The 27,526-nt window shown below is 44.9% G+C and overlaps 2 protein-coding genes across 5 annotated transcripts in view; one reads left to right on the top strand and one right to left on the bottom strand.

The window, feature by feature from the left end:
• Positions 1-27,526, top strand: part of dock1 (dedicator of cytokinesis 1) — a 135,922-nt gene that overhangs the window by 59,253 nt on the left and 49,143 nt on the right. The gene's annotated exons all lie outside the window — the stretch shown is intronic.
• On the bottom strand, positions 649-26,046 carry insyn2a (inhibitory synaptic factor 2A). 2 transcript variants are annotated; one of them, XM_030097508.1, is made up of 5 exons: positions 25,523-26,046; positions 14,923-16,162; positions 10,016-10,087; positions 2,318-2,497; positions 1,996-2,007 (listed from the first exon to the last, which is right to left on the bottom strand). In XM_030097508.1, the coding sequence occupies exons 2-5, from the start codon at positions 16,155-16,157 to the stop codon at positions 2,004-2,006; spliced, it is 1,491 nt and encodes a 496-aa protein (XP_029953368.1). In that variant the 5' UTR covers positions 16,158-16,162; positions 25,523-26,046; the 3' UTR covers positions 1,996-2,003. The 2 variants fall into 2 exon arrangements, with proteins under 2 accessions (XP_029953366.1, XP_029953368.1); XM_030097506.1 differs by having other exon boundaries at positions 649-2,497.

Consider the following 27,526-nt stretch of genomic DNA (forward strand, 5'->3'; position numbering starts at 1 on the left):
TTCTGTCTTTGAGCTTTCTGGCGCAGCAGCAGAAGAGTGGAGGGGAATTAAATTGTGTTTGTGATGCTCGCAGCAATAATAAAAAGCCGATAGAAAACTGTTGAAAAGCACCGACTGCGTCTCCAGATGCGGCCGCACTGTAATTCGCATCGCACATCCAACAAGCTCGGGCAAATAATATCACAAACACCGGCTAAGAGCTTGATGCCATTAAAGGGAACTCAGGAAATGTATTTTTTTCTTTGATTCGAACAAATCGATCCCTTAACTGGTGCTTATGTGATGAAAACCGCCTCGAAAGAAACTCAATCTCCTTCAGGTTTCGAGAGCTCTGTAGACGTCTTTTTATTTATTTATTTATTTTTTTAATATTTTGCATATTAAATATCTTTATTTATTTTTTTCCCGCCCGTTTTTAAAAAAACAGTATAAAAGACACAGTATTGCACATAATAAATCAATTGCACTTCTTTTAAGGTACAGATAAATGTCTAGTTCTCTCGTGATGCTACAATATAACTACTGAAAGAAAACAACCCGGCGCGTTACAAAAGTGAGGGGTGAGTTCCATGTGAGTGACGGAATGCAGCTTGTGGGAAGCTTGTGAGGGTTTCTACTATCTAGTTATGGTTATTTTTTTTGTTGTTGTTGTTGTTTCGTATTTGCCCTCTTGACCACTTTGGCACGTCACCTGTCTTCTGAGGGCAGTGTTTTTGGCTTCTCAGTGTGATTCCAGTCCTGCTCCAGCAGGCGTCGTTAATATATATTTCTATACTTTCTTCTATTAAATAATATCTTCTCTCACACTCATAAAATGGTATTAGCCCTATTTGATGCTATACAACATATATCTATATAGATTAAATGTATGTATTGTTTTGGCTGTACATCGTCTTTAAACCCTGTATAAAGTTACTATATGATGTTTTTTTTTTTATTTTCATAGTCAAATTGATGCAATGCAATGAAGAGGGGCTAATAAGAGAGAAAAAAACGGGTAAAGAAGAAATTAAAATACTTTTTTTTTTAATTCTCTTTAGAAATAGTTTCTTCAAAAGCTAGAAAATACTCTGCAAAAAATCCAAGGGTTGTAAAAAGCATGCAAGCCTCCGCGCCTGCCACCCTGCACTGTAGAAGCCCTGGTTGTGATCAGAAAAGTGGCACATTCAGCCTCCCCGGCTCGGATTGGCTCGCCGCTCCGGTCGCCGGCGGAGGATACAATCACAGCGCCCCGCCGCCAACGCCTCACATGTGCTACAGACCAGGTTCGATTCCGCTGGGGTTCGGGGGCGGAAACCGTTGTTCTCGCGCCTCTGTGGCTTTGCTCTGGTGTATGGATTCAGTCTTTTTCTTTATGCTGTGTTTCATGAGTGATTAGCTATAACTACATTTTGTTTCGAAGGAGAAGAACTGAGAATCAGAAATCGTTTGCTTCCTTTAAACCGCAAATCCCCTCAAATGACTGGACTCCGCTGAACCTTAACGTGAATGTAGATAGGCCTTTATATATACTTATATAGAAAAAAATGTACATTGATGTCTGAGTTTGCAAATGTTATTAAGAAAATAAGTATTATTTATTCATTCTTTACTTCAAAGTCAGTTGATTCAAGGAGACATTTTAGCGATGGATAGAAAGTTGATCAAAGAACTCCGATAAACATCTCTTGACAGTTTTTTTTTCGTCCCTCTTAAGATGAATACGAAAGTCTTCAAACTGCCGCAGTTGGTAGGTTGATCTACATGTGTGAGTTGATACTCAAAATAGTTCATTTTTTTTTAATATATTTTTCTGCAGAAAACGTGTCCTGAACAGTGTTAATTGTGCTTTCCAGTACTGTGATATGCTGTGTGTGATTACGGTTGATCGGCCAGCCTCTCCCGGAGGCCGGCGGGAAGGAAAAAACAAAGTCCCGAGTGTGAAATAGAAATGCAGACAGACAGCTGTAACCACCGCTAGAAAAATATATGCAAATAGACGGCTGGAAATCAAATTCGTCTTCTCACCTTGCTGATCTCCAACTACGTTTGGACGGTGTGTAATTTCACACCTTGTTTGAAGAAATTAGTTCAAAAATAATTCGGAATCCTTTTTTTTTTTTCTTTCTTTTTTTGGTCGGTCTGACATTTCTGAATCCGCTGCGGCGTCCCGTCACACATCCAGGGGGTTCGTTTATCCATCAGCACCGGTGAGCAGAATCCGAGAAACGCGGTTGGAAACAAGGTGGCGGCGGAGAAACGGTGGGCACGCGGACGCTTTAGATCCCGTGCGTCGGTAGCAGCGGACGGGCGAAGTGAACGAGCGCGCGCTCTTCACAAGAACCACAGTTTCCAGCGAGCGTGCTTCTTGGAGTCGGCTTTGGACTTTCGTTTGGGGGTGGAGGTGAAGGCCTCCTGGGGGTAAGGCAGGGCCGGGAAGTAGACGTCCTCCGTGGGGCAAAGCCGCTTCATCAGAGGCTGCAGCTTGTCCTCCTGCTGCTTGAAGTCCAGTTCCACACTGCGGCACAGGGAGACAAACACAGTCAGCACAGAAACGGGTCAAACCGCATCCGCATCATCAAGATTTGCTCTTTCTTTGCTACATTTAATTGTGCAGCTATTAAAATCAGGCCTCCTTCTTTCAGGAGTCTGATAATCTTTCGACTGCTGCGTTCCCACCAGCCGCATTAAACGTCCGCGCTCTGGCCTGACCTCGGCTCGGGCATCTGCCGCAGCACCGCTGGCGCTCCGGTCTGGTAAAATGACCTACATTTCTCGCTTCCCCTCATCTACGTTTCCCAGCAAAACCTCCCAATTTGGGCTGTGTTGATTGCGTTTTGCTTGTTGTTTTTGGCCGCCGTTCTTCGTTATTTGCACTCTTATTGTGATTCATAGAGTGAGGGGGAAGGAAGTCCATTAGTGTCTTTTGCTGTGAGGAATTCGTGGTCACAAGTGGGGGGGGGGATGGGGATGCTGGTGTTACGCTGACGAGCACTTGCCTTGCTCAAACTCCGGTCAGAGCTCGGTTGTCGATGCCAGCCTGCTGGAGATTCATTTCCATCATGTTGCATTGATCCCCGCACAGCGCCACCAAAACGTTAATAGGGCTGTAGAATGATTTAATTTGTGGGATTTCTGCACATGAATATATATATATATATATATATATATATATATCTATATATATATATATATATATATATATATATATATATATATATATATATATATATATATATATATATATCTATATATATTCTTGCCTTTCTCTGCACACACCAACATATCTCCAGATTGCAGGAGGATTTATCTCAACCCGCCATCATTGTAATCCCACGCCCACACATATCTGACGAGTCGGTCCGGCTAAGTGAAACTCAGATTACAGCCTCGGCTGCGGTAAGTGTAAAGGCAGTTTAATCTGCTAAAGCTTTCTCCAGTCGCCAACAGAGGCAGGTTAGTGGGAAGTCTGACGGGACAGATTTACATAATGGAAGCACGCTGCTCGCACGGATTCATACACAATGCCTCCCAAATGATTTTCCAAAGAAAGGGCAAGGTGTAGAAATCTGCATTAATTTAAAGTCCATTAAAGTTTCTTGACGATTAATATTCTAAGGTCATTGAAGTAAAAATCAAATAGCGATTTCCAGAAGTGTTTATTCTGTACATTGACTCATTTGGGTTTTTTTTTTTTTTTAGGCGTCAATGGACTCAGGTCGGTTGGTAAATCCAACAGTCCAATAGTCAATACTTGAAAATGATAGTATTTGCAGCTTACAGGTTCAGAAACAAGAATGTTTAAAACTCACTTCTAGCAGCTTCCCACAGGAGATGCCTGAGCCCGACCCCCTGACCCCCCGGCAGCACCCCGGGTGCTGCACTCCAGACCCCACACATGCAGTGAAACATTCAGCCCAGGGGGGGGAACGCACTAACCAGAGGGGGGGGATCTGTAACCCCGACTCCTGATGCACAAATACGCTTTCCATCACACTATAGCAAAAAATAGCTTATGATGCCAATAATTTCACCAAACCTGGACAATAAATTCTGCTTTTTAGATCAGAAAGCTATCATTTATTCAATTTCTGTAACAGAAGAGATACTGTTCATAAAAAGGGTTTTACAGTGCATAAGAAAAACTCAAAAACTCAGCTGACGTCAAACTGTAATACGTACTTATAACACAACAGCTCAGATAAGTCAAGTGAAGCACAGTCAGATAAATGTTCATGAAATCATTTCAATCGTTTCACATTTCTTTATTCCGATACTTGTTAAAGACACTGATTTTTGGAAAAAGAATGGCATTTCATTGCTGTGCCATTTTATCAGAAGGAATGAGGAATATGTTTATCCTTCCACACACACACACACACACACGCGGCTGTGATAGGATTTTCCCTGCTCTTCAGTGTAAGCCTCTAATACCGCTGAGACCGTTGTTGCTGCGCATCCATAGCTACAGGTTGCCGCCTTGCATGGCCACGCAGGCATTCAGCCTGATTAAAAAAGCTTATTGTTTTATTGGCAGAGTAATTAAATGTATTTCTTAATTTATGCACAGTGATAATGTGGTTCACCGTCAGTGGATTTCATTTGAAAGTATTTGTTTGCTTAGTTCAGCTCTGGACTTTTGATTTTTTTTTCAACAGTGAGTGACGGTCGGGCTTCTTATTTATTGGAGCTTCAGTGATGAAAACAGGAAAAGACCACTGAGATCTGATGATCTGGTGTCACTTATAACTAGTATTTTACTCATAATTCTTGTTTCTCTTTGATTTGATCGGTTTATGTTTGTTTAAATAGTATTTCGACACACCGTGAAGCTGCCCATGATCTACTAACATATATTCACTGAAGGCAATGGATTTGATCTGAGCCGCTCTCTTGGACCTGTAGATTTTTTTTATCGTTTATTTCACATTGGAAATGGTTTTTATTCAACCTTGAAGAAAAACTATTTATTGGGTGAACACCTAATAAAAACATTCTGTCAGGTATGAATTTTTTTTTTTTTAGCTTGACTTTAAAAAAAACAGCCTTTTGCGACTGTTTTGGTTGGTATTATATAACATGTAGCTGTGCTTTTACAAAATACAGCCGAAGGAGCGCGACGTCGAGTGGTTTTCCCTCGACGAAAACGTGAACATGTCGCTTTCCAGCTAATAAAGAGCCGTTGAAAACAGTCTTTTTCTCTAGTTTCTTTTGCCACTGAAATCAACCTGAACGCTTATCACGTTGTTAATAACAACAGATTGTCCAAGTAGGTTTAAAGTTTCTGATCAGCAGAGTGAGAACGATGAAATGTAAATGAAAAAAAATCAAGACGGATTTAATTTGGAAAGAGGGCATAAAGAGAAAAGATAATCATCTCATCTTTGAAACGTACCCATAAAGACCCTGTAATGAAAGATATATTAGTCTCTGCCGAGACGCGTTATCAACATCTGCTTCTGGAAGTGTCGCGGGGGGGGGGGGCCTGCCGTCTCTTTCTGCAGCCGGAGATTTCTTTTCGCTGAAAGTGTAAAGCGAAACATTGTTGGCATTTCCCTGTCCTCTTTCTGCCACTCCCCTGAGTGGGGTTTTTGGGTCAGAACAAATTGAAGGAAGCACTTTGAACCTTGTCAGTCCGTTACCGCTCTCCCTGCTGCCTCCTCTCTTCTTCACTCCTACTCTTTTTCTTGTCATTTTCCAGCTTTATGCCAAGTTTATACACCGTTGTCTGAGATCGCAGTATTTTTAAATACACCTGCAAAGCCGTGTTATTGTGTAAATGAATGAGAATTATGCTTTAATGTACAAGTTGTACGTCTGTCTACTCCTTTTGTATGTCAACAAATGGCGTGGTAGTTGATCGCTACGTCGTGAGAACAGACTCATCTTGTAAAGTTGGTTGTGCACTATATCTCTTTATGAGCACGAATAAGAAAAACTCTCTATTTCATTGACAAGAGCAGCATAACTTCATGCCCACAGGCGACACGGCGGCACAGCTGTATGGAGGAAATGGACATTGAAATGGTCCCTTCTCCCCAAAAAAAACCAAAAAAAACAGGAACTGAATGCTATAAAAGTGTCATCAAAACACAGTTTGCAGTGAAATGTCACTGCGAGGACGGCCATATTGAAGCTGGACCGCCCGGGCTTGTCAAGCGTGAACTGATGAAGAGTGAGGGGGGTGAGATGTGGAGTTTGCTTCGAGACGTGCTGAAGTCAGAAAGCTCAAACTCCACGTTCCACGTCCGTCTCTAATTTCCAATACTTTGTTTCCGTGCGTATCTCCGGCTTGCCCTTTACCCCGCTCCCGGCTCCCGCGCCGCTTTATCTCCGGTTGTCCCTTTTATTCTCCGGCTGTTGCACACTCGCGCCCCAGCCTCGCCTTTTTTTGTTCCCCTTATCACTCGCCCGGGTGTGAATGTGCTCTTCTCGACTGTCCTCGCTGTCCCTCCGCGCTATCTGTCCTCCCAAGGATCGCTTGCGTCGCCATGGCAACCGGCCTGCCACCATGTTGGAAAACATCATTATGCTCCCCACAAAAAAAAAAAAAAAAAAAAGAGATATCCTCCCCCCAGCACAGGCTCGCTGCTCCGCCATCTCCATATGTTATAATGTAATCAGCTCTGCCGCCTTTAGCGATGCTTAATTGATTTTCATGGCCTCGCACAATAGATGGGAAATTTTTCTTCCGTTTAAAAGCTCATTCCTTTGTTGATTTTTTTCCTTCTTCTTCCCCCTCCCGTCGTGACTATCGCGCCTATTTGCACCGAGCAGTCTTATCCAAAGAATGTTTTACTATCAGATAGTTAGCTTAATGATCAGCTATAGTCCCCTGTTGCAGCAGTAATAGCAGGATGTGCGCGCTAATGACAAAATTGGTCTGGGAAATAATTGTAGTCTATTGTAATCAATGACACCCAGTTGTGGGGACCTCCCTAGTTGACTTTTTTTTTTTTTTTTTTTTTAATCACACCCACTTAAATCTATCTCCCTGTTTGATCAGCACATTAACGATATAAATGCAACGCGTGGAAAATGAGATTAAAGGGTTTCCGCGTCAAGGCGCATCAGTGTTTCAAATCCCCGGCTTTTCCGCACCATCCCGTCTGTCTCATTTCATTCTTCTCCCAGCGTCTTTCTGTGTTTGTCTCCCATGCCAACTCCGGCTTCTCTTCTCCTCTTTTTTTTTTTCTTTTTCCCCACCCGCTCCCCGCCCCTCTTCGGCAACAGATATTACATCACCTGGCAAGACGGAATGAACCGCGGTAATCTCTTCATCCCTTTTTGCTCTTATTCTGTTTCAATGTCATGCGCATTGTGTTAAGAACTGAGTCCCCAAGTTCATTTGAACACACACGGCGGAGCTGCTGGGGAGAGATAACGCGCTCTGGAGGGGAAACGGCAAGATAGAGGAAGTTGCGTCGGAGCGACTTGAGTTCAAGATGCTATAAATGAGAAGAGTTGAACCAGGCCGGGGGAACGGGAGGCCGGACCGTAACGGCGTCTTGTTTGGAATCCGTGCCTGCGGACTGCAGCATCGTATCGATCTGGCGCTCTTGTTATGCTAAGGATAGTCCGGATGAAGCCATATACTCTTGAACTAATTGATTATGTTAAAGAATGCACGGCTGAATGCTCGCCGTGCTGCGTGAAAGTGATTTATGAACCCATACGTCCTCTCCGTCAATGCAAAACTTAGAGGATTGTCCCTGGCACAGCAACACAAGCACACTCACAAAAATCCCAGTAGATATTATAGACAGCGATTCATCCCACATATGCTGCATGTTCCCTCATTTGCCTCCCATCCTGCTTTTTCCACCTCCAGAGAGGTTGTTTTCATGGAGATCTAAGTAATTAGATTGCCGTTTAATCCCCCCGCCTGTGTGAATACAACTGCTATATTTGATTCTGTGTCCAATCAACACAATTCACCATGCCAAGCGAGTCTCTTAAAGAAGAACTTAGGTCAATTTAACAGATTTCAAACATTTCACTAAGAAATTCCTGCCCTTTATCAGATTGAACGCTTGCCAGGAGCCGTCGAGGTTTGTCAAAAACGAGGCTCCTGTTCTGTATTGAGTTTCTGTTTTTTTTTTTTGTTTTTTTTTTGCTGCTTTTCGTTCAAAAGATGAAGCATTGCAATTGATTGTGGCAGATCGAGAAAGCCAAATGTGGATTTTTGCTCTCAATATAGCGGCAGTTTGACGGCAGAATCCATTGTGTGTACATGACCACCCCCTGCGAAGCCACAGGATAAATCTGACCTGACTTTGTCTGCGGCAGCCTGATAGAGAAGTCACTTCCTCTTTGAAGATTTTTTTGGGGGGGAAATTATAATTTTCATCAGAATCATTCGACAGACAGCTCAGTGGAATGTTTGAATAATTGTCTGATATTTAAATTGAAGCAGCTGATACTCACTTCACATGGCTGACGTTTGTCTTTTTATCCCTCGGTGTGAATTGAGGCCATGTTGAATTTGAAGTAAAGCACCTTTCTGAGTAATCAGTACAGGTATGATGATAAAAAATCTTGATAAGGTGAATGTTTTTTTTTCCCCAATATGAGTTATGGAATCAGGATTGAAGTTGAAATCATCTGATCTAGACACAAAGAAACACTTTACAGAAATAGATCTTCGTTTTTAAGTTTCATCCTCTCGTCATGCTTGCGTTTCCTGATTGAGGGTGGTGATAAGTAAATGTCGCCGGCACAGGAAGGCAGACAGAGCTGATCTTTACACAGCAGAGAGAGAGGGGGAGAGGTGGACTCCTCCTCTGCAGGACCAGTTCGCCGTTTGCACCGAACATGCTAAGTCTGTCTTTATATATTAGAAACCAAAAGAGATCCCACCACAGCGTCTCGTTTCCAGCCATCCTTTAATCCTGAAGCCGGGATCTGTTTGCTATTTAATGACATTTAACAACTTGATGCACAAACAGCAGAGGGTGGGGGGGGGAGTCCTCCTTGATTGTCATTAGCTGATTGAAGCTTGGGTGAAGGGTTGTTGGTTATTGAGAACAGTAGATAGAAAATGATTTAAATGACTCTTCAGACGAGAAACGCACGCCGAGTAGAACGGCGCTGGCCACAAAAACAGTTTTATTGATTTCCCTCCTGAGCTCCTCCTCTTGAAGTCTCCCTTTCTGACTTTTCGTCATGTGATATTTCAAATCAGACAAAATGCACACAGTACACACACAAACTGCAGGTGTTGTAATAGTGTTCAGACAGCAGCCCTGGCCTGCGAACTGTCAGGCTCTTTGTGGTTGAAGGATGACTGTTCAGGCTCAATAGAGGTGCCACATCTCGTAATACTCTGATATATTAAGGCCAAAGCTCTGAACTTAGAGTCTTTCCCATTTCGGTAATTGGATTGTGCAGATTATATGAATTTCGTCTGTTTATCGTCCCCAAATGCTGCATATTAACAACATAGATTCACAATATTTTAAGATTTGCATTGAAGTTTTGTAATAAAACTTCCTTGATAACCATTAAACTGATGGTTATGACTTGTTTTCACATCAAAAACAGAATTCAAAAGCACCGGTACGCACATTTACATTGAGGGAGCCAGAGTTTCAGTTGGCTTGGCAACGGCGCACGCCGGCGATATTTCATGATGTTTGGCTGGTAATTAATTTCACCTTTCACGGCCCCGTGCTCACTCATTCTACAGTACGTATCCTCTCTGCTTTTCAGCCGCCTGCCCTTTTGTCTCAAAAACCGGCTAACTCTGCACCTGCTAAGCACCCTTCAGAGGATGGGGCTGTTTGACGGGACAATGGGAGAGTCGGAGGAAGACGTATTGCTTTGGGAAGCGAGAGAGTTCGGGGGGGGGGGGTTATGTAAATGTCACATGTCCCAGTGTTCTCATTAACAGCAGCCACATTAGTCCTACATCCCCCCCCCCCTGCCCTCTCTCCTCTAGTCTCTGCTGTCCCCTTTGCACCTGTTCACTTTTCTGAAGGAGAAAGAGCAGTTCTTATTTGGCCCGTTGCGTCTTTGAAGAAGAATGACCACTAACCTGTAAATAATGCATGCGCTGTTCCGGCATGTGTCACAGTTGGCCGTGTCCTGTCCGGTCCGATAGGAGAGTCTGTGGGGAAGATAAGAGTCGTGAATGAGTAATTACCGGACCGGTGGAGCCGCTCTCACACACACACACACACACCGTCTTCTTGGTCTCGTCGTATTTGTCACCCCCCTCGTTAGAGGCAAACGAGGGTGACGAGGAGTCAGACCGCCCTCCCGAGCGGCCCCTGCCCCTCCAAGCTGGGGCAGGAAGAGCGACGCGTTGGCCGCTGGCTGGGGCCGAGTGAGTGAAGGTCAGATAAAACAAAGTGGGACGCATTGCAAGTTTCTGGGCTGCGCTGAAAGGTACTTTTGATCCAGGAGTTACATGACCTTACAATTACATCATTAAAAATGTAATGCTCGTGGGAAGAAGAAGCTTTGCTGCCATTAATGAATAATTCATTTTCCACCTATTGTTTTCATGACAGTTGGAGAGTGAGATGAGCATGCATGTACTTTATCTCGTACTTGTACAAAGACAGACATGATTGAAGTCATAAACCTTAAACAACATGAATATTTTGACTTTGAAGCTGAAAAATATTCAATTCTTCTATTGTAAATCAATTCTCTGCACTAATCCTATAATCGACTGCCTGTTTCAGTGTTGTTGCTGGCTTGATGCTAACTAGTGAGTTTTTCTTTGCATCTTCTTCCACTTTTTCATGTTGTTGTCACCTCAGAGAAATCCCTCCATCGATCCTGTTGAAACCACACAGAATGAGTTATTATCTGAAACTGCGGGAGAACCATTTATACCCTTTAAGCAAATAAAATGGGACAATTTATTATCTCACTGGATGTACGTAATCGTTTATTACCTCTGAGTGTCTTTCCATTGTACTGCCATCAGCTGTCCCTGACCGAAAGTATTGTCATGAAACAATATTTCATCGCAAATTAATATTTCTCAAGGGGCAGTTGAAGTGGTTTCGCTGAATGCACATAATGGCGCATGCTTCGTAGTCTCAGTCGGCTCCTGATTGGTTTAGCATGTTAAATAGTGCATTGAGTAGCTGTGAGAATGAAAGCCAGTTGAACCGACTTTAACCAAGGCCACGGGCGGGAAGAATGGCCATTGTCGGTGCGTTTCGGTGTTTAGAACATCGCGGCATCTTAACAAAATCCTGTTTTATAAGAGCTTTTCTGCATCAACTACAATACAGCACAACCAGTTTCCTCGCTGTGACAAAGACATTGAAGTATACGATGGATTTCAGTTGTTTAAGAGAAATAATTTTTCATTTTTTTTTGCGATTTAACCTTGAGTGCCTGTCATAACTTTCCTCTTCTCATTGAAGTTGATGCGTTAACCTTCACTCCCAGCCCTCATATTCTCCTTTTTTTTTTGTGTGTGTGAGCGGAGACGTTTTCAGGTCTCTCGCTTGTGCTCTTGTCACACTGCCTTTAAAGTTGCGGCGCCAATAAAAATTAAACCGCTATCGTAAATTTCCAGTCTTATCTCCTCGGCTTTCTGCGCTCTGAGCTTTGACAGCTATATTAGAGGTGTTGATATCAATATTGTTATTTAAGGCAGCGGCAGAACGGGGTAATGGAGTTCAACAAGACGCCTGTTTAACTTAAAGTTTGCAGCCCGGATTAATTATTTGAGCTCGGTTCAGTGTGGAAGGCCGTGACTACAATTGCTTCCTGCCAGATTAGCTGATCAATCAAAAGCTTGAGTTGCGCCCTTTGAATAAATACCCTTCTCTTTTTTTTTTTTTTTTTCGTTCTTTGCCCTCACACAGTCTCGGCCTCTCATCCCTCGTCACCTCTCCAACACACTGAGTTGATGAGAGAAGCTGAGAGAGCAGAGCTCATCGCTGCCGGCCTCCCCGGGGAAAGTGAAGCCAAAAATGCCATTAACAATATATTTATGCACTCGACCCCCATCGTGCTGTCCCAAAGGTCACCGGATGGGTGGGAGTCCAGAGGCATAAAAACATGCACACATACATCGGGCTCATCGACAGGCTCGCAACAAGTCACCGTGACTGTGATTAATTGGCCCCGGCTTGCCAACACTGTCTGATGATGCAGCATTACTCCAGAGCTTTGTGCTCTCGAATGCAGCGAATGATGTACTCTTGAACAACCTTCAGACTGATGGAAATAGGTTGCACTGTGTACTAAAAGAGTGGCCGAAACTTCCTAGAGTAAGAGACATGTACAGTTATGGTGAATCCAGACGTTCCAGTCAACAGGAGAGAGTTCTTATCACTCTACCCTCATGTAGCCTTCAGTTATTCTATAAATCTAAATATGGTTCATTTTCATTTTCAAATTCTGATGATGAACTGTTAAAAGGTTCTTACATCTGCCATGCTGCCATTAAAGTACAGCCGTGATTGGCAGTTTGCGTGGCTGCCGCACCTCTCGCCTCCTGAGCTCGCTTGTGGGAAGAGAAGGCAGATGTTTGGAGCTTCTGATTGAAGACGCAGCAGTGATTTTTCTCCTGGCGACATTGTGTCTGTGGTGAAAGAGTGACACTAACAAGACCCTCCGAGGACGCTCCCCCTGGTTTCGAGCTGCAGTTAGCGGGTTAGCGTTCTCGCATCACGGCGACGGGATTCCGAGGCCTTTCTGCAAAGGCTGCATGTTCTCCCTCTGCACTGGGATCTCTGGTTTCTTCCTCACAGCGCTAACCACTGCGCCACCATGTGGCCAGGTCGGTGCGCGGCTGCAGCTTCAGTCAGGACTCCGCTGCTGTGATTTATTGGCTTTTTCCCCAATTGCAGCAACAACACATTCGGAATTCACCACAGCTTTGATTTGCACATTCTGATTGATTCTCTCATCATGAAATATTTAAGCCAGGCTCATAGTTTCTATGTTGGGAACCACAGAGGACACAATTATAGGACTTTGCAATGGGAAGTTAGCGTTACTTCTGGGATAACTGTTTTTTTTTTTTTTTTTTTTTTCTCAGTCCTGCAGCTGTGCTTTTTTTTTTTTCCTAAGGTCACACAGAACAAAGGGGTGCTGGAAAAAGTTGAAATTACTTTTTGCTCCTAGCTGTCAATAGAAGATAGCACTCTTTTTATTAAATGATGCCAAAGGTCTGCGCTCCGCTTCTCTTTCATTAGCGTCAAAACTGTGGCCGTGGAACTTCAGATTATCCTATGGTGCATGTCATGAAAACATGCTCAGTGGTGAATACATCGGGCGTTGCATTTCCTTCCATGTGAAAATTGATTGAGGATGGGTAGAATTTTTCTTGGCTATAAAGTTAGAAATTTAAAAACATGTACAAGAAAAAGGCGAGCGCTTGTACTAACAATCAGAGGGCCTGTTGGCTTTGGATGGATTACAAGGAGCTCATGCTGCTCAGTGACTTCATGTAAATATAGGTTTTTCTTACTTAATTAATGGAAATATCTTGTTTGTTTCTTTGTGTTTGAACATATGGTGCCATTCAACAGTATTTGTGTGTTTTTTTTCCTTCTCTCCTCTCCTCTCCTCCATTCCCACCTGCCACTTTAGACACATCTGATAAGCCAGATGTGCTTAGCAACCCGTTGAAGATGGCTCCCCGTGCTACACCACATGTCAGCTTACTTTTTCAATCACAGCACACTTTTATGAGTTTGGCGATAAGGAGATTAGGGCTGCCTTGTGCAAGATTGGAGGAGGATAATTGCCTTTTTTAGATGGCATAAACTCAGACTGCTGTAAGATCTATTCCTCACTCAGACGTCGTTGAATCGGAGTTCAACAGTCTTGTTCAGTCAAGTACATTCTGAGCCGTATTTCTGAGTGTTCGGAGGGGATCCTGTCATTGTTTTCCGCTCGTCTTTGTCAGGTGTTTGTAGCTTCCTCCGGTTTTGGATGCGTTGATGGTGAGGAGTTACCGTGACACATAGCACTGCTGGTGAGTTCAGATACAGATCTGAGAGCCGAGCTGCTGCAATTCGCTCACCAAATTGACCATTTTGTTTGCTTCATCTCTTTGGGTAGATAATCCTTTATTTCAGCAGGCTCGATTCTATCTGTGAGTCTTTTAGATAGACTTGGTGCTTTTTCTGAAGTGTTGAACTTGGTAGTTAAACATAAATGTGAACAACTGAAGAGGACTGATTATGAAATGTTTATTGTGGTATTTGGCTGAATTGGGATGATGCAGTATCATATTTTGACGTCCCATTCATTGAAAACATTTGTTACAGACTTCATCAGCTGCCACTGACTTGATTGACATTTAATTTCTTAATAAAAACAATTGAAACGGTGAGAACCAGCAGTTTTCTCTCCTCGAGTTTGTATTTAAAGGCCATGCATTCCGTACATAGCAGTTCACACGACGGTTCATCCATGCCACTTAAGCCAAATGAGCAAGATGATGTGCCTGTAACTACGCTCAGCAACGGCTTCCACCGTCTCTGCAGGGAAATCATCACAAAAGGGCATTGTGCTGCGAAAGCACTGCAGGGGCACATCTAGGTAAAAGCCACATCGCACCAGTTAAAGAGTGCTGTGATCACTTTTAGTCGATCCCTGGCGGCACAGCCACGGCGGCCAAGCAGCTCTCACACATACCAGACTTTTGGAATTGCAGAAATGTGGCCCAAGCACGAGTCGCGGTGTCTTAACTGTTGGACACACCAGATAAACCCGTTAGCTGGTGTAGTTTTTAAACTGGGATGTTGGAGTGAGTTGCTGACTCATTTTTTTTAATGATGCATCAGTGTCTGGCCTTTCTGTGAACTAGGAATTGTGCGTCAGTAGGAAAAGGTGCAGATAAGAGGGGATGGGGGGCGTTTGGAATGTATGGGTTTTTTTTTTTTCATACTGGAAAGGCATTGGAGAAAATCAAAGCATTCCCATTGTGATGTGAAGGTTGAAAGAGAGCCGTCTTACCCCTCTCTGTGGGCCTCTCCCTTCTCCAGCTCCTGGATCACACCCAGCAGCACCTTGATGGTCTCTTGGCTTGAGCTGATGAGATTTTCCATGGCCTGGAGCTGTGCTTTTACATCCCCATCTTGATTCATAGGCACTATTTGCTTGCAGGCTTCCTGTGTCTGGTCGGCCGGCGCCCCGTCGGCCTCGCCGCCCATGCAGGGCGACAGAGGCTCCTCCATGCCCCGTATAGGCCGGGCGGAGAGCTGTCCCGTGTGGCACTGCACCTGCGTGGTGCAGCCTCCGCCGGCTCGCGGCAGAGTCTCGCTCGATAAGCCGTTGAGCTGCAGGCCTTTCTTCCGCTTGTTGCGCACCGACGGACTGTCCAAGCACTCCACCTGTGTGAGGGAGTTCCAGGCGATGGGGCCCGTAACCTTGGAGGCCCTGTCCGGCAGGGTTCGGGACGAGCCCTCCTCCAGATTGAGCAGCTGCCTCTTGGCCAAGCGTTCCGTGTCGGCCTCCCTGTGTTGTAATCCTGTTCGGGCTTTGGACGGGACGCTGCAGAGCTGGTACTCCGCCTGTGCTCCGGCTCTGCCTCCCCTCGGTGTGTCTGCAAGGCAATCTGTGTCTGCAGTGCAACTGAGCAGCAGAGCGTCAGAGCACAGGCCATCAGGTGCAGTGTGCTGCTCCACTGTGGCAATGCACTCATTAGTATGGAGCAGAGCCCTGGTCCTCAGGACTCCGCTCCCCCCGCAGGCTCCCTCCTCCTCCTCCTCCTCATCTAAGCCCTGCTCAGCCGGCCCGGACTGCTTCACCTCCACGACAAAACCGTTGTTCTGACCTTTGTAAGTTTCCACAGCGGCCACGTGTTTGAAGGTGTGTCCTTTTTTGCGCTCAAAAGGAAAGGTCTGATAGCGCTTCTTCAGGTCAGGCGATGTCTGGACGCCCGTGCTCCTGGTGACGTTGGGGATCGATCTGCGGGCGGGGACAGTCATGTACTTGCGATACGCCACTTTGTACGACATCGGCTTGCCGCTCTTCCCGGCCGCCTGCAACTCGGCCTCCCTCTGCTCGTTCTGCGCCTCGCAGATGTCCTTGAAACGCACTTGCAGGGCTTTGTTTCTCTTCCTCACCTGCCGACTCGCTTCCAGGGAATACTTCACCTCCAGCGCCAGCGAGGTGGAGGGCAGGGGCGCTGCCTCCGAGTCAGACTCTGAGTTGGTGAGCATGCATTTGCCACCCTCCTTGCTCACCATTTTTCCTGGGAGGCGAAGAGAAAGAAGATGAATTAATCATCAGTAATGAGCGGCTTAGACAAAGACCCCTGCATGACTATTAAGACCCCTTCAAATCAAGCATGCTTTAGACTTTCAAGCAAGTGTTCAAACTGTATAATTACTCACTAAAAAGTGCTTTTATCAGATGTAGCAAATTCGCAAATTTTAGGTCTGCCACGCTTGTTATGCATTGTATGAGTAAACCCTGCTCGAGTTGTACCTTTTGCAAAACCCAATTATTAATCCTTGCAAAAATAAACCCAGGATTGAAAAGGGTTTGATCCTTTTAGCGCTGAAACTTTTGAACGATTTTCCTCTTCAGTTCCTCCCCCACATGCGTCACTTCATAATTTCGTGAGTGTAGATCTCTCTGTATGGAGGTAGTCACATACAGCCGTTCGGTGCAGTTATACACCATCTAACAGCCGTACTGAAGAGCGGTTCTGACACCCTCCCTTTACTTTTTTTGCGTTTAAAATGTCATCTTGGGGCCCTCCTGAATTCATGTGCGTTTCGTCTTTTACATTTTACAAGATCAGCTCGACAATAAAGGAAGAAAATGGGGTCAATCCCTGCAAACTAACAAACTTTTGTCAGAGAACTGTACAACGAGCCCCCGAGGAGAGAGACAAGCGGAGATAATGAATTATCCTCACCCATAACCACAGGTACGAGGCGTCGTGACTGCGCCTCTGAGGCTCCGACACAAACGTAATTCTCTCTCTGCCTGCTGATTTACAATAAGCAAACACACCACACTCTCATATAGATGCTGCATCAGATAGGACAATTATCCTCCCCGGCTTATCTACCATGGCTGCTGCCTGTCAACAGTGGATGACTTCCTGTTTCAAACCTGTCTGTTTACTTGCCTGGGAGCTATCGAAATAGACTCTTTTTTTTTTTTTTTCTCTCTCCACACAGGCTTCTCCATCATCATCATCTATCTCTCCAACCTCCTTGTTAGTAAATTAAAGCGAACTGGGTCTCTTTTTATTTTTTTTCCAGAAGACAAACAGCTATCTATATTTAACCATCTAGTTAAAAATCTGACAGCGCATTTTCCGCCGCAGACATCAGGCAGTATCATCTGTAAATATATCTCATCTTTGTCCTCTTTGCATGGCTTTCAAAATTAGAGGGCGGCTCTCATCCAAAGTTAATTCATATTTGCTGTGAATGCTACGTTTGACACTTTAAGGCTTGGCTGTTTACATTAGAAATCATCTGTAATCGCCCTGTCATGTCTGAGCAGTCAGCACGGACGTTTTTCATGAGGAGACTGATGTTTCAATCTGCAGAAAGCCATTAACAACAGATTAACCCGGCTACGTTGCTGATTCACAGTCCTCCCCTGGAACTAGCGCTACACTGCCCATTAATGTCATTGGGAAAGCGAGGGCAGCGCAGCGGGCCCATAAAGACAGGTTAGTGATGGCACCTTTCTGCTGTGCAGGCAGATGCTTGCTTGATCCTCAACAAGCAGGTAATTACTGCTGCGACCGAATGACCGGGGAGGAGCGCCCAACGCAGGTTTGGCCGAATCCGTTCAAACAAAACACGTAACACATGTGTATAATGTAAAAACAGAGCGTAAAGACAAAGGTTGTGTCATCCTGATCCGTCACTGTCAGTATCTGCTCCCATGTTTGTTCAAAAAAGGAATTTCACTAGCCTTCATCTCATTCCGAATAAAAATCAAGCCAGTGCCATGCGCTTGGTTCAAATGACACATTATTTTTAATATGTGCAAATGAATGTTTGATGAACCGTCACGATGCCACGACCTCTAAATCAGGGTTTTTAAATTGTGGTAGGACGGCCTCTCCTTACAGAGTTTGGACCTCGTCTTGCCCCCACAATCCTTTTATTTATTCTCTCGTCCTGCTCACGCTTTGTCTCGGTCCAAGTAGTAATTTCTGGTCGAATATCCGATGGCCTAACGAAGCTAGTTTTTAATAGCTATAGACAGTAAAAACTGTCTCTTCTTGTAGTTGTTATATGTGTTTTTAAATATCCTCTAAGCATTTATTTGCAGTTTGTTACTTTTATCATGGCCAGAAGACCAAGTGGTGCCATTGAGAGGGATTCCTCTGACCCCTCGATGTTTCCTGCCGTTAATTTGAGTGAAGCAGCGTTCTGTCGTTGCGTTCCATCCCTCCGTTCCCACACGCCGGCTCCCTCACTGCTTACAGTTTCAAGGTATTGTATCATCATTTGAATGTGATTGCTTCTGACTGCTCAGCACTATCGGCTGAATGATGCCTCCCTGGCTCAGCGCGGCTGATTTGTTGCCCCTCTGGGTTGAAACCCGGGCGACTGCGGCAGCGCTGGTATCTCACCTTCCAGCTGCAACGCCGCCCCCTGGCTTCTTGCATAAACAGCATGAATCAGCACGCGAGGCTTCAGCAGCTGACCCCCCTTTTTTTTGTTTTTTGTTTTTTTTTTGTATGTGGTGACCCCGGCTCCGGTTCGCAATCTAGGGGCAAGTTAGTGAAGTGAACTGACCTATTCATTTCTGAGTAGATCTATTAGGGTTGCATGCACAAGGAAAAGCACAACACATTCGCGTCTGACCTTGTTTCGAGCTGCGCCGCATCTCACGCAGCTCTAACACTGCCGCTGTTTGGGTTGTTTCTCGGGATCCCACTATGATGAGAACGGCTTGAACACGGCTGATTTCTGAACATTTTTTATATTTATAACGTAGCCATTGTTTGAATCTTTATAGTGCTTCAAGGGCGATGTGAGTCACTGCAGTAATGTCTTTCATTATTCTTTAGTAGTTGTGGTCTTCATGCTTGGAGCACAGTCTCCTTTAATACAGCTCATATTTTCATGAAAATACTTCCAATCTGTTAAAACAAAGGCAAGTCAGCGTTTTATTTGGAGTGGCTGCCTCAAATAACGTTTTTTTTATTTTTACAGAAAGCGATCTGAAAGCAAATCCAATTTGAGTGTGTTCAATCAACTTTTGATTTATTGTTCACTTCTACCCTCAAATTTTGTTAAATCTTAATTCTATGCAGTTTAGAAAATTAAATTGCAAGACCATGAAATGATTGCAAGCCGAATGGCCACCCCGAGTCCATTAATCAACTGTGCACGAAAAGTTCTGAGATTATTGGCAATAAGTCTTTGAAATCATTGGAAAGTCTGTAACATTTAGGGAGGATTTGCATTTGTGTGATGAGCAGAAGGGCTGAGTATGTGACTGGTGTTTGTGACTAAGTAACCCTCTAAAAGATATCTTTTAGAACTTTAAGCTGAAATTGATATACTGGATGGGAACTCACTACTCTGAGCATTAGCATGTAGCTTTAGCGTTCCGCCTCAGGAACCAGTGCCACAGTTGGCACACCTCAGCATTAACACTGGCACACTGGCAAAGGCCTTCTGTGATGGATGGAGTCCGTTTTTCACAGTCACTCAAACAGCATCAATGCATTTATGTCTTCATTTAAAACAACTATACTGAGTACAGTCATTGTGATTGATGGGAAAAGAGCTTCTCAGTGAAAGATCTATTTTTAGGCTGGGAGTTTAATCTCATTTGGTTTTAGCCTTGATATGTTGCTGTTTACTCTTGTGGTAAACAACTTTATGTGGATGTTTAATATGAGATGCACATCATATAATAATTCAATTTCTGCTGATTGGAATGGGAGTGGGAAACTATCAATTATTGAAACGTGAATGGGATCCATTGTTTGTTTTCTTTTTTTAAGGAACAAGATTACTTTTAGAAAATGCTTGGTCATGACATTTATGGATGGAAAACGTTTCTAGGTGATGTGTTTTGTTTTGTTTTGTTTTGTTTGTTTTGTTTTTTTTTGTCTGCTTTTTAATGTTTCTGTGCTTGGTTATCACACACTAGAAGAGAACTTGAAGCCGTCGTTCCAAATTAAAAAGGTTAAAGACAAAAACTGCATTTCTAAAGTGAAGCTCGTCTTAGGATCCAGCTGAATTCTACGCCTGAGGGATGAGCTGGAAAACTGTCTGCCATCCAGACCTCACTCCTTAGTTCTGACTGCTCATTCAAATACTTTTAGCAGGTTTATATTGAATAGAAATGAAATAATTCCAAAGGTTTTGTAATGAAGTGTTGAATAATCTCTTCCGCTATGGGTGTAATATTTGCCAGGGGTTCCACTAATGAGCTGCAGTTGATGTATTCACCAGTCTATTCAAGCTGCTTTTTGAAACTTAACTCAAGATGTTTCTTTATTCTTTTCAATAAAAAAAAAAAAAATTAAAAAATCACAGGGAATTTCATAAAGACGGGGTTGCTTTTTGAGTTCCAGATGAGTTGAGCTTGAAGTCTCTCCTTGCGCTACATGATCAATGGAATCACTGCTGTTTCACGTTTTCACAGCCCAGCGTTGTCTCGGAGGCCACTTGAGGAAATGAGTGGCAGTGTTACCTCAGTCATGCAAATTCCAAACTCTCCTGCAAATCCCGCTTTTCCCGCTCGTGTTTTTTTCCCTCATCTTCTTCTCCCCGTGTCGGCTTGTGCTCATATTTACGCGTCTGTGATGTGTCTCCTAAGAGCGCCGTGACTGTGCAGTAAAATTGGTGGTGCGTTCATTCAACCGCGTGGGTTTATTGTTGCGTTTATTTTCCGTCTGCCGCATGCGAGGACGACGCTTGGGTGTGCCTGTAACGTCAGAGGAGAGGGGGTTCGATTCCCCCTCAACCCCCTGTCCTCGTGTCCTTGAGCAAGACGCTAAACCCCTATCCGCTTGGTGATCGCCTCGCATGGCGCACGTCTCCACTGGGTGAATGGGTGAATGTGATGGCGGTACAACGTGCTTTGGGCGACTCAAGCCGTGTAAAAACGGCGCCATATAAATGGAATCCATTTACCGTTCACCACGGCTGAACGATCGGGGGATAACATTAATACAGTGCATTAGGCCGGCGCCAAGTGCGGCAAGTCTTTTGTCAGTTAATGGTGGCTTAATGCCATGTGTGCATGTACAGCCCTACAAATCACTGGTTTTTAAAGGATTTTGTTCCAAGTAATTGTTCCTCAGCCAGTGCAGTATAAAGTTATGTAACGATAGCGATCACCAATAAACATGTCTGACTCTGCCATGTTTTTTTTTTTTTTTTTTTTGTCATGTCCGTACATTTCCAGCTTTATCGGTGGGCTGCAAACACATACGGATGTGCTCTCCATGATAGGAGACACACAGGGAGACATACTCGTCCAGAAATACTCAATAGATTTGGTGATTTGGAGTCATTTATGGGCCTCAAATGCAAGTTTTTGCGGTTACGGAAGGCAACCCAACCCCACGCACACGGGAACCCTCCTGCACCTAATTTAAAATCTGAGACTCACTTTCAAAACTAATAAACAAACTTCCAAATCGAAACAAGAACTCAAATATTAGCACAGGGCGCTTCATTAACCACCTAAAATTGCTTCCATTTAAATGTCCTGCTTTGCGAAAATGGGCAAAACAGTCAAAACGATGAAGTGAGCCAATGTAGAACGTTGCCAAACTTCTGTAACTGAAACATTTATGAATAGTTGACTTGATCTAGTGCAAAGCACGCTGCAACAAACCCTTGTGTCACATGATTTTCTTGAATTGACATCAAAGTTCAAGTGACAGAATAGATGTATATTTTAACCCACAGTTATTAAATATTCTACCAATTGCCCGCCTTTCATTGGAAATCCATGTGTGCATCAAATGAATTTTATGTTTATGTTTCTTATGTGTCTTACTTTAATACTGGCATTGATCCCAGATATTGATTGCAATATAAAATGTGTTTTTCAGGCGGCGCAGCGCTGGCATTGAAGCTGTGCAGCTCTATCAGTTTCTCCCTGAGCCTTCCAGGCCTTGAGACATGTGGTGTGGAGTCATTAGTGATTCTTTCTTCCTTGTGCTATGTATGCTTGTGTGGTTCGCTTTACGTCAGCCTGCCCATACTTCTCTTGAACTGTGGCCCATGGACATTCTAACTGGGTCGTATTTTTCTTCCCTTCTCTTTTTTCGAGCCACGAGTCGTGCTTGTTTTCTTCGTTGGCCTTTCACCCATCGTAAGTAGTTGGCATTGCGTGATGTGGGGGGGGGGGATTTGATGGATTCTCAAGAAGCAGGTGCATACATCACTGTAGCTATCGCCCGCTGTAGATGGAGATTCGACCTCCCGCTATAGTACGTATGCTGCAGAGGCTGCCCGCTCTAATCAGAATGCATAGGATCACCCTCTCATTTCTTCCTCCTCTCTGTCGTTCTTCAGAACATTATATTTCTCTCCTCTGCTCACTCCATCTTTCTTGTTCTCATCTCCTTGGTCTTTTATTTATTTATTTATTTTTTCTTTGCTTACTGCGTGTCTTTCAACCCCCCTTTTCTCTTTGCCTTGCAGACACGCCGAGGTTTTTAAAAGCTGATGGATAACTAGAGAACTCCCCTGCTGCTTCCACATTCCCTGTAGTCACCCCAAGCAAAGACATTAAAAACCAGACACAAGACACATGTACATACAACCGTGGAGGAGAAGGAGAATCGACTGTGGTGTTGCACTTGAGTTGGATGGTATGGGATTTGCGGAAAATAGGCAAGAGGCAGAGATGGAAAGGGAGAAATGAAGGCAGCAATGGGGGGAAAAGGGAAAATAATAGTCAGGCCACGAGAGGAAGACACCAAAAGCTGCTTCGTCTTGTTGGTAAAATGTCGAGTTTGCTCCATTTAGCTGAGTCCCAAGAAACGGGTAACGTGTGTTGAATAATAAGTAAAACTCTTAACTTTATTTCAAGATCCACACACGTCAAATGGACATTTATGGCTTTAAAGAATCAACTTTAAAGGAGTTACGTGGCAGCTTCATGTGGTGACTTGTTTGTGCTACACATAGCTGTGGAGGCGATCAATCAGTCCTCGCTGCTTTAAAGAAAAACAACACATTGTCCCTTTTCACTTCGCACGTGCAGCTCTGCTCATTTCCCTCAATGCACCAGAGAGCGCGGAGTCGTTCGGTTCGGTTTCACTCACGACAGCTGACCCCAGCCTCTCACCTCCTCCTCCTCAGATCAATAAGCTGTGTCAGTGTCGGGGTTATTTGCGAGAACCTTAATCCACGAGTCATTTGTGACTTCAGCTTTTCACTCCGGCGTTTCCAGCAGTCATTACATCCGTTCATCCTCTGTTCTTGCTTTATTAAAATGAGGCTCGCAGGACACTTGAGCCTCATCCCAGCTAATATTCAGGGAGCAAAATAGACATGCCACCAGTCCAGCAAAGAGCCAGCGTCCTCTGCAGTGAGAGACGTGCTTTACACACACACACACACACACACACACACACACACACACACACACACACACACACACACACACACACACACACACACTGGCAGCAACATCCAGGTGAGATCAGGTGTGAAGTGTCTCTGTTCTCTGGTGTGCAACAGATGTATGAAGACACACACACCCTGCTCCGTTCAACAACAGCGGCACACAGTTCGCCTCTGCTGGGCGGCGTTGTGTCATTTCCCAGGGAAAGAAAATCTGACTCTTAATGAATAATCCTATTAGCACATCTGGCTCGTTCCAAAAGCAGTCATTCTTTTACAGCAGAGCGATTTATTTTCTCCGCGAGTGAGTACCACTCCCAGTGAGTGCGGCCATGAGAGGAGGAAGCTCACTTCACCTCTCGTTTGGAAACCCTCGTCCTTTGTGCTGTCCAAAAAAAAAAAAAAAAAAAATCAAACTGTTTTTATCAGGTTTCACCGTTTCCTTTATTGTCACTGTGTCTCAGGTTTTGTTTCCGTGCACCTGATCGTGTGGTGTAACTGTGCATGCATGCTTTTTGCCTGTGTGTATGTGTGTCAGCTTTTCCCTTCCTCCTCCTCCTCCTCCTCCTCCTCTCTGGGGCACTGCTGAGTTAAATGCAGCCTGATATCGCTGATTCCTAAAAATAAAGATTAGCTTTGAAGCATTGGGGCATCACACCCATTACTCCCAAGCCAGCCATCACAAGTTCTCACACAGGCGGCGTGAAGGTTAAAGTGAGGCAGGCTCTGACGGAGGAAAGGAAACATGCAATTTCTTTCTTTTTTTGAGGGAGGGGGGGAACAACCTCTGACTTCATTCCCTGTCCTGTGATTCCATATAATGTTATTTACTTTACATAAATAAAGCATTGGCAGCAGGTAACTATACTGTCAGGGTGTAATACCCTTCAATTGTAAAAGAAAAAAAGATTCAGTATCCTCCTCTGTCTTACTCTATTATTCCTCTCAGACAATCATTGCTTCCTTTTCTGCTATATCTTCACTTTATCTATCTCCATCTGTTTTCCTCCGTCCTCTCTTCATGTGTGAAAAGTGAAATGGAGCACGGGGGGGGGGCGCGCATCGCGGCGTTGATGTGAGCGTGAGCGTTGAAGGGGAGATAGAGAGTGATAGCAGGAGGGCTGGAGGGGGACGAGTGGGACTGACATGCATTTTGTGTTGTATTGAAGGGCAGTTGAGATGTGAGCCTCGAGTCTTTCCCTCCCTCACACACAAACACACGCACACACACACACACACACCCATGCACCAATAATCTGTAAGGAGATGGTGCCTTCACCCAGTTCATTAATCTAGATTAGTCCTCAGTTTCGGTCCTTCATCAGATGCGGCCGGTCTGATGCCCAGCTCTCATTACTTATTCCATTGTGCTGCAAGCCGCCTTCCTTTCAAAGACCGTAGCCTCCACACACGAGATGAAAGCCTCACGCACAATTCAGCTTCTTTCAGTATTATTTTCTTTTAAGAGATCAGTTGTGTTTTTATATAATGCCCACTCAGCTGCAAAACTGAAAGGAAATGCAGCATCATGCAAGGGCTCATACGTAAGCACCGTCTCAGCTGTGCATGCCGATCCAGTCAGGTTAAATCTAGATCACAATCCTGCTTACAAAAAAAAAACACATACACGCACACACACAAAAAAAACAGACCTGCCAGGTTTGATACATGTCAGATAGCATTGGCAGCAGAGTGCTGTTTTTCCATATTTACTGAAGTGAAACATCTCTATTCTGAAAGTTTTCTAAAGTGACCCATTTGTCCTTCCTGGACCGCCTCACCCCAGCAGGAGCAACTCGGCATGAAATCATCCAGAGATTTGCCCCTTTCGTCTGCCACTCATCTCCGACATTCGATCAGCTGACTAAACAGGGAAATCTTTCGGAAAGAAAAATCCTCCTGGCTCATCCAGGGCTGAGTCCCGCTGAAGCGGGTACGTTTCTTGGATTCCCCTCCCCAGAGGTTATCTGAGCGTACTTTCCTTCGCTGCAGCCGCAGGGCGAGGGAGAGGAGAAGGGGCAACTTACCTCAGACTGCGAATTACTGACGTGACGGATGTGATAGCCCGGATCCCCGGTGATGCCCATGCATGCCCGTCTCCTTAGTGAAATAGAAGCGAGCTGGAAGATGAGGCTATGCCATGGCAGAAGTTGCGAGGCGGCGGCGGCGGCACGCAGGCGGAGCGGCAGCGGCAGGAGTTGGAATAGTTGTTGCACATCTGCGTCCGCTGATCCAGTGGCGCGAGGTTCCTCTAAGCCCCCGACGGGAGTCAACACTCCCCCCTCGCTTCTCGTCCTCGCCTCCCCGTCGTCTCTCCCCTCTCCGCGCGGCGCCGGCAGGGCTTCCACTCACTCACACGCGTCGGCACGCTCACACACACACACACACACACACACTCACACACACACAGACACACACACACACACACACACACAAGCGGGCGCGAGGCTGAACTCCGGACGCCTCAGCGGTAGAGCCCACGCAGGCAGAATATCCCCATCGTGCCGCTGCAGTTCTGCTCCCTGGCTCTCTCTGCTACCCTGTTTGTGTGTGTGTGTGTGTGTGTGTGTGGAAAGAGAGAGAGATTCAGAGTGAGGACAGAGACAGAGAGAGAGAGAGAGAGAGAGAGAGAGAGAGATTAAGTGAGAGGGGGAGGGAACATGGGGGAGGGAGACCAAGTGCAGAGGCAGGAGCGAAGGTTGCAGTGGAGAAAGTGGAGCTCCAGTTTTCGACAGGTTCATGCGGCTTCGTTTCATCTCATCACCACTTGGAGCTGTTTAATCCGTGCCCTCGCTCGCACGAAGACCATATGTGCATCCTCACTTCAAGCCAGCTCTGCGTAGACGCTTCTTTTTCGCCTGGTGTCTCCATAGACTGACGCCTCTCACGGATTATCTACCTTGAAAGTTTCAGTTCAGTTCACTTTCAGAGTCCATTCACCTTCTGTTGTCTTCATTTCCCCGAGTTGTCACGGCTTTTTTTCCTTTATGAGGGAAGACAAATCCATCTGTTTGCCCCCTCCTCTCAAGAGCTTATTTCCCCGATCTCTGCTCGGCTATTTATCCATCTGTCATGACGAGTGCCGTTTGTACGGGAAAGACCCGTTCTTCTTCTGAGAACTGAGCGCTTTCCACTCTAACATGGTGTACCGTTGTTGTACTGAATGAACTAAATTACAGTGGCGGTAGATAACGCAATTGAGAAGACCTGATCATATAAAAGTGTGGCTTTCTGCGTCTGGTTGGATGTTTTTGGAGCCGTTGCTCACCCTTGTTCTCTGAACAGGGAAAACCCGAGTTGTGCTTCAAGCCTCAGGTACCATGGTAATGAGCTGCAGCTCTCCAGACAGCAGCTGCTGTGATATGTATGTGTGTACACGTTTTTCTTACCTCTTTGGGATTTTTTTCCTGGTATAAACACCGACCTTGTCAGGACCGTTAGTTCTCATGGGAACCAAAGCCTAGTCCTAATGAGGCAAAATGTCTTTTCTGAGGTATCTGCTGAGGTGTGGTATCAGGCAGGAATAAAGTATAGTTTTGTTTGAGTTCACAAGTGGGAGTTTAGGATATAACTTACGTGTCAGGTTGTACATCCCTCCATCCCTCCATCCCTCCATCACCGCAAGTCAGACTTCATTTTCAGCCAACAGGGCATCTGAGCCAGCTGTGGGAATCTGAGCCAAAACATATTTATGAGATTGAAATCGGGGATTATATCATCCATGCCTCCCTTGATTTTGCTGTTATGCTGCCTCACAGCTCGCTCGGATAAATCCTTTTATGCTGCACAATAGAAACTTTTTTGCTCTTGCCGTTCTTTGTTCACCCCTCGTCTCGTCTCACTTTCTCCACAACGCGACATAAATAACCCCCCCGTTTCCTGACTGACTGCACCTTCCAGGTGCTAAACATCGCACTCAGAACGCGACGCGAGCTTTATGAGAGCGGCTTCTTGTTTAGGAGTGACGGAAACAAAGCTGCTTGGCGGCCTTGTTATTGTTCTTTCGAGCAGCGAGACAAGCTGCCGTTTTG

The sequence above is a fragment of the Salarias fasciatus genome, chromosome 8 (assembly GCF_902148845.1).
Source record: "Salarias fasciatus chromosome 8, fSalaFa1.1, whole genome shotgun sequence".
Taxonomy (NCBI): domain Eukaryota; kingdom Metazoa; phylum Chordata; class Actinopteri; order Blenniiformes; family Blenniidae; genus Salarias; species Salarias fasciatus.

Bases quoted from the DNA above. Each gene is read 5' to 3' on its own strand.
- insyn2a (XM_030097506.1), bottom strand. From the start codon at position 16,157: ATGGTGAGCAAGGAGGGTGGCAAATGCATGCTCACCAACTCAGAGTCT. The intron at 10,088-14,922 runs GTAAGACGGCTC...TCTTCCCCACAG, and splicing joins GGAGAGGCCCACAGAGAGGG to ACTCTCCTATCGGACCGGAC. The intron at 2,498-10,015 runs GTTAGTGGTCAT...CCTGTGCCGCAG, and splicing joins AGCGCATGCATTATTTACAG to TGTGGAACTGGACTTCAAGC.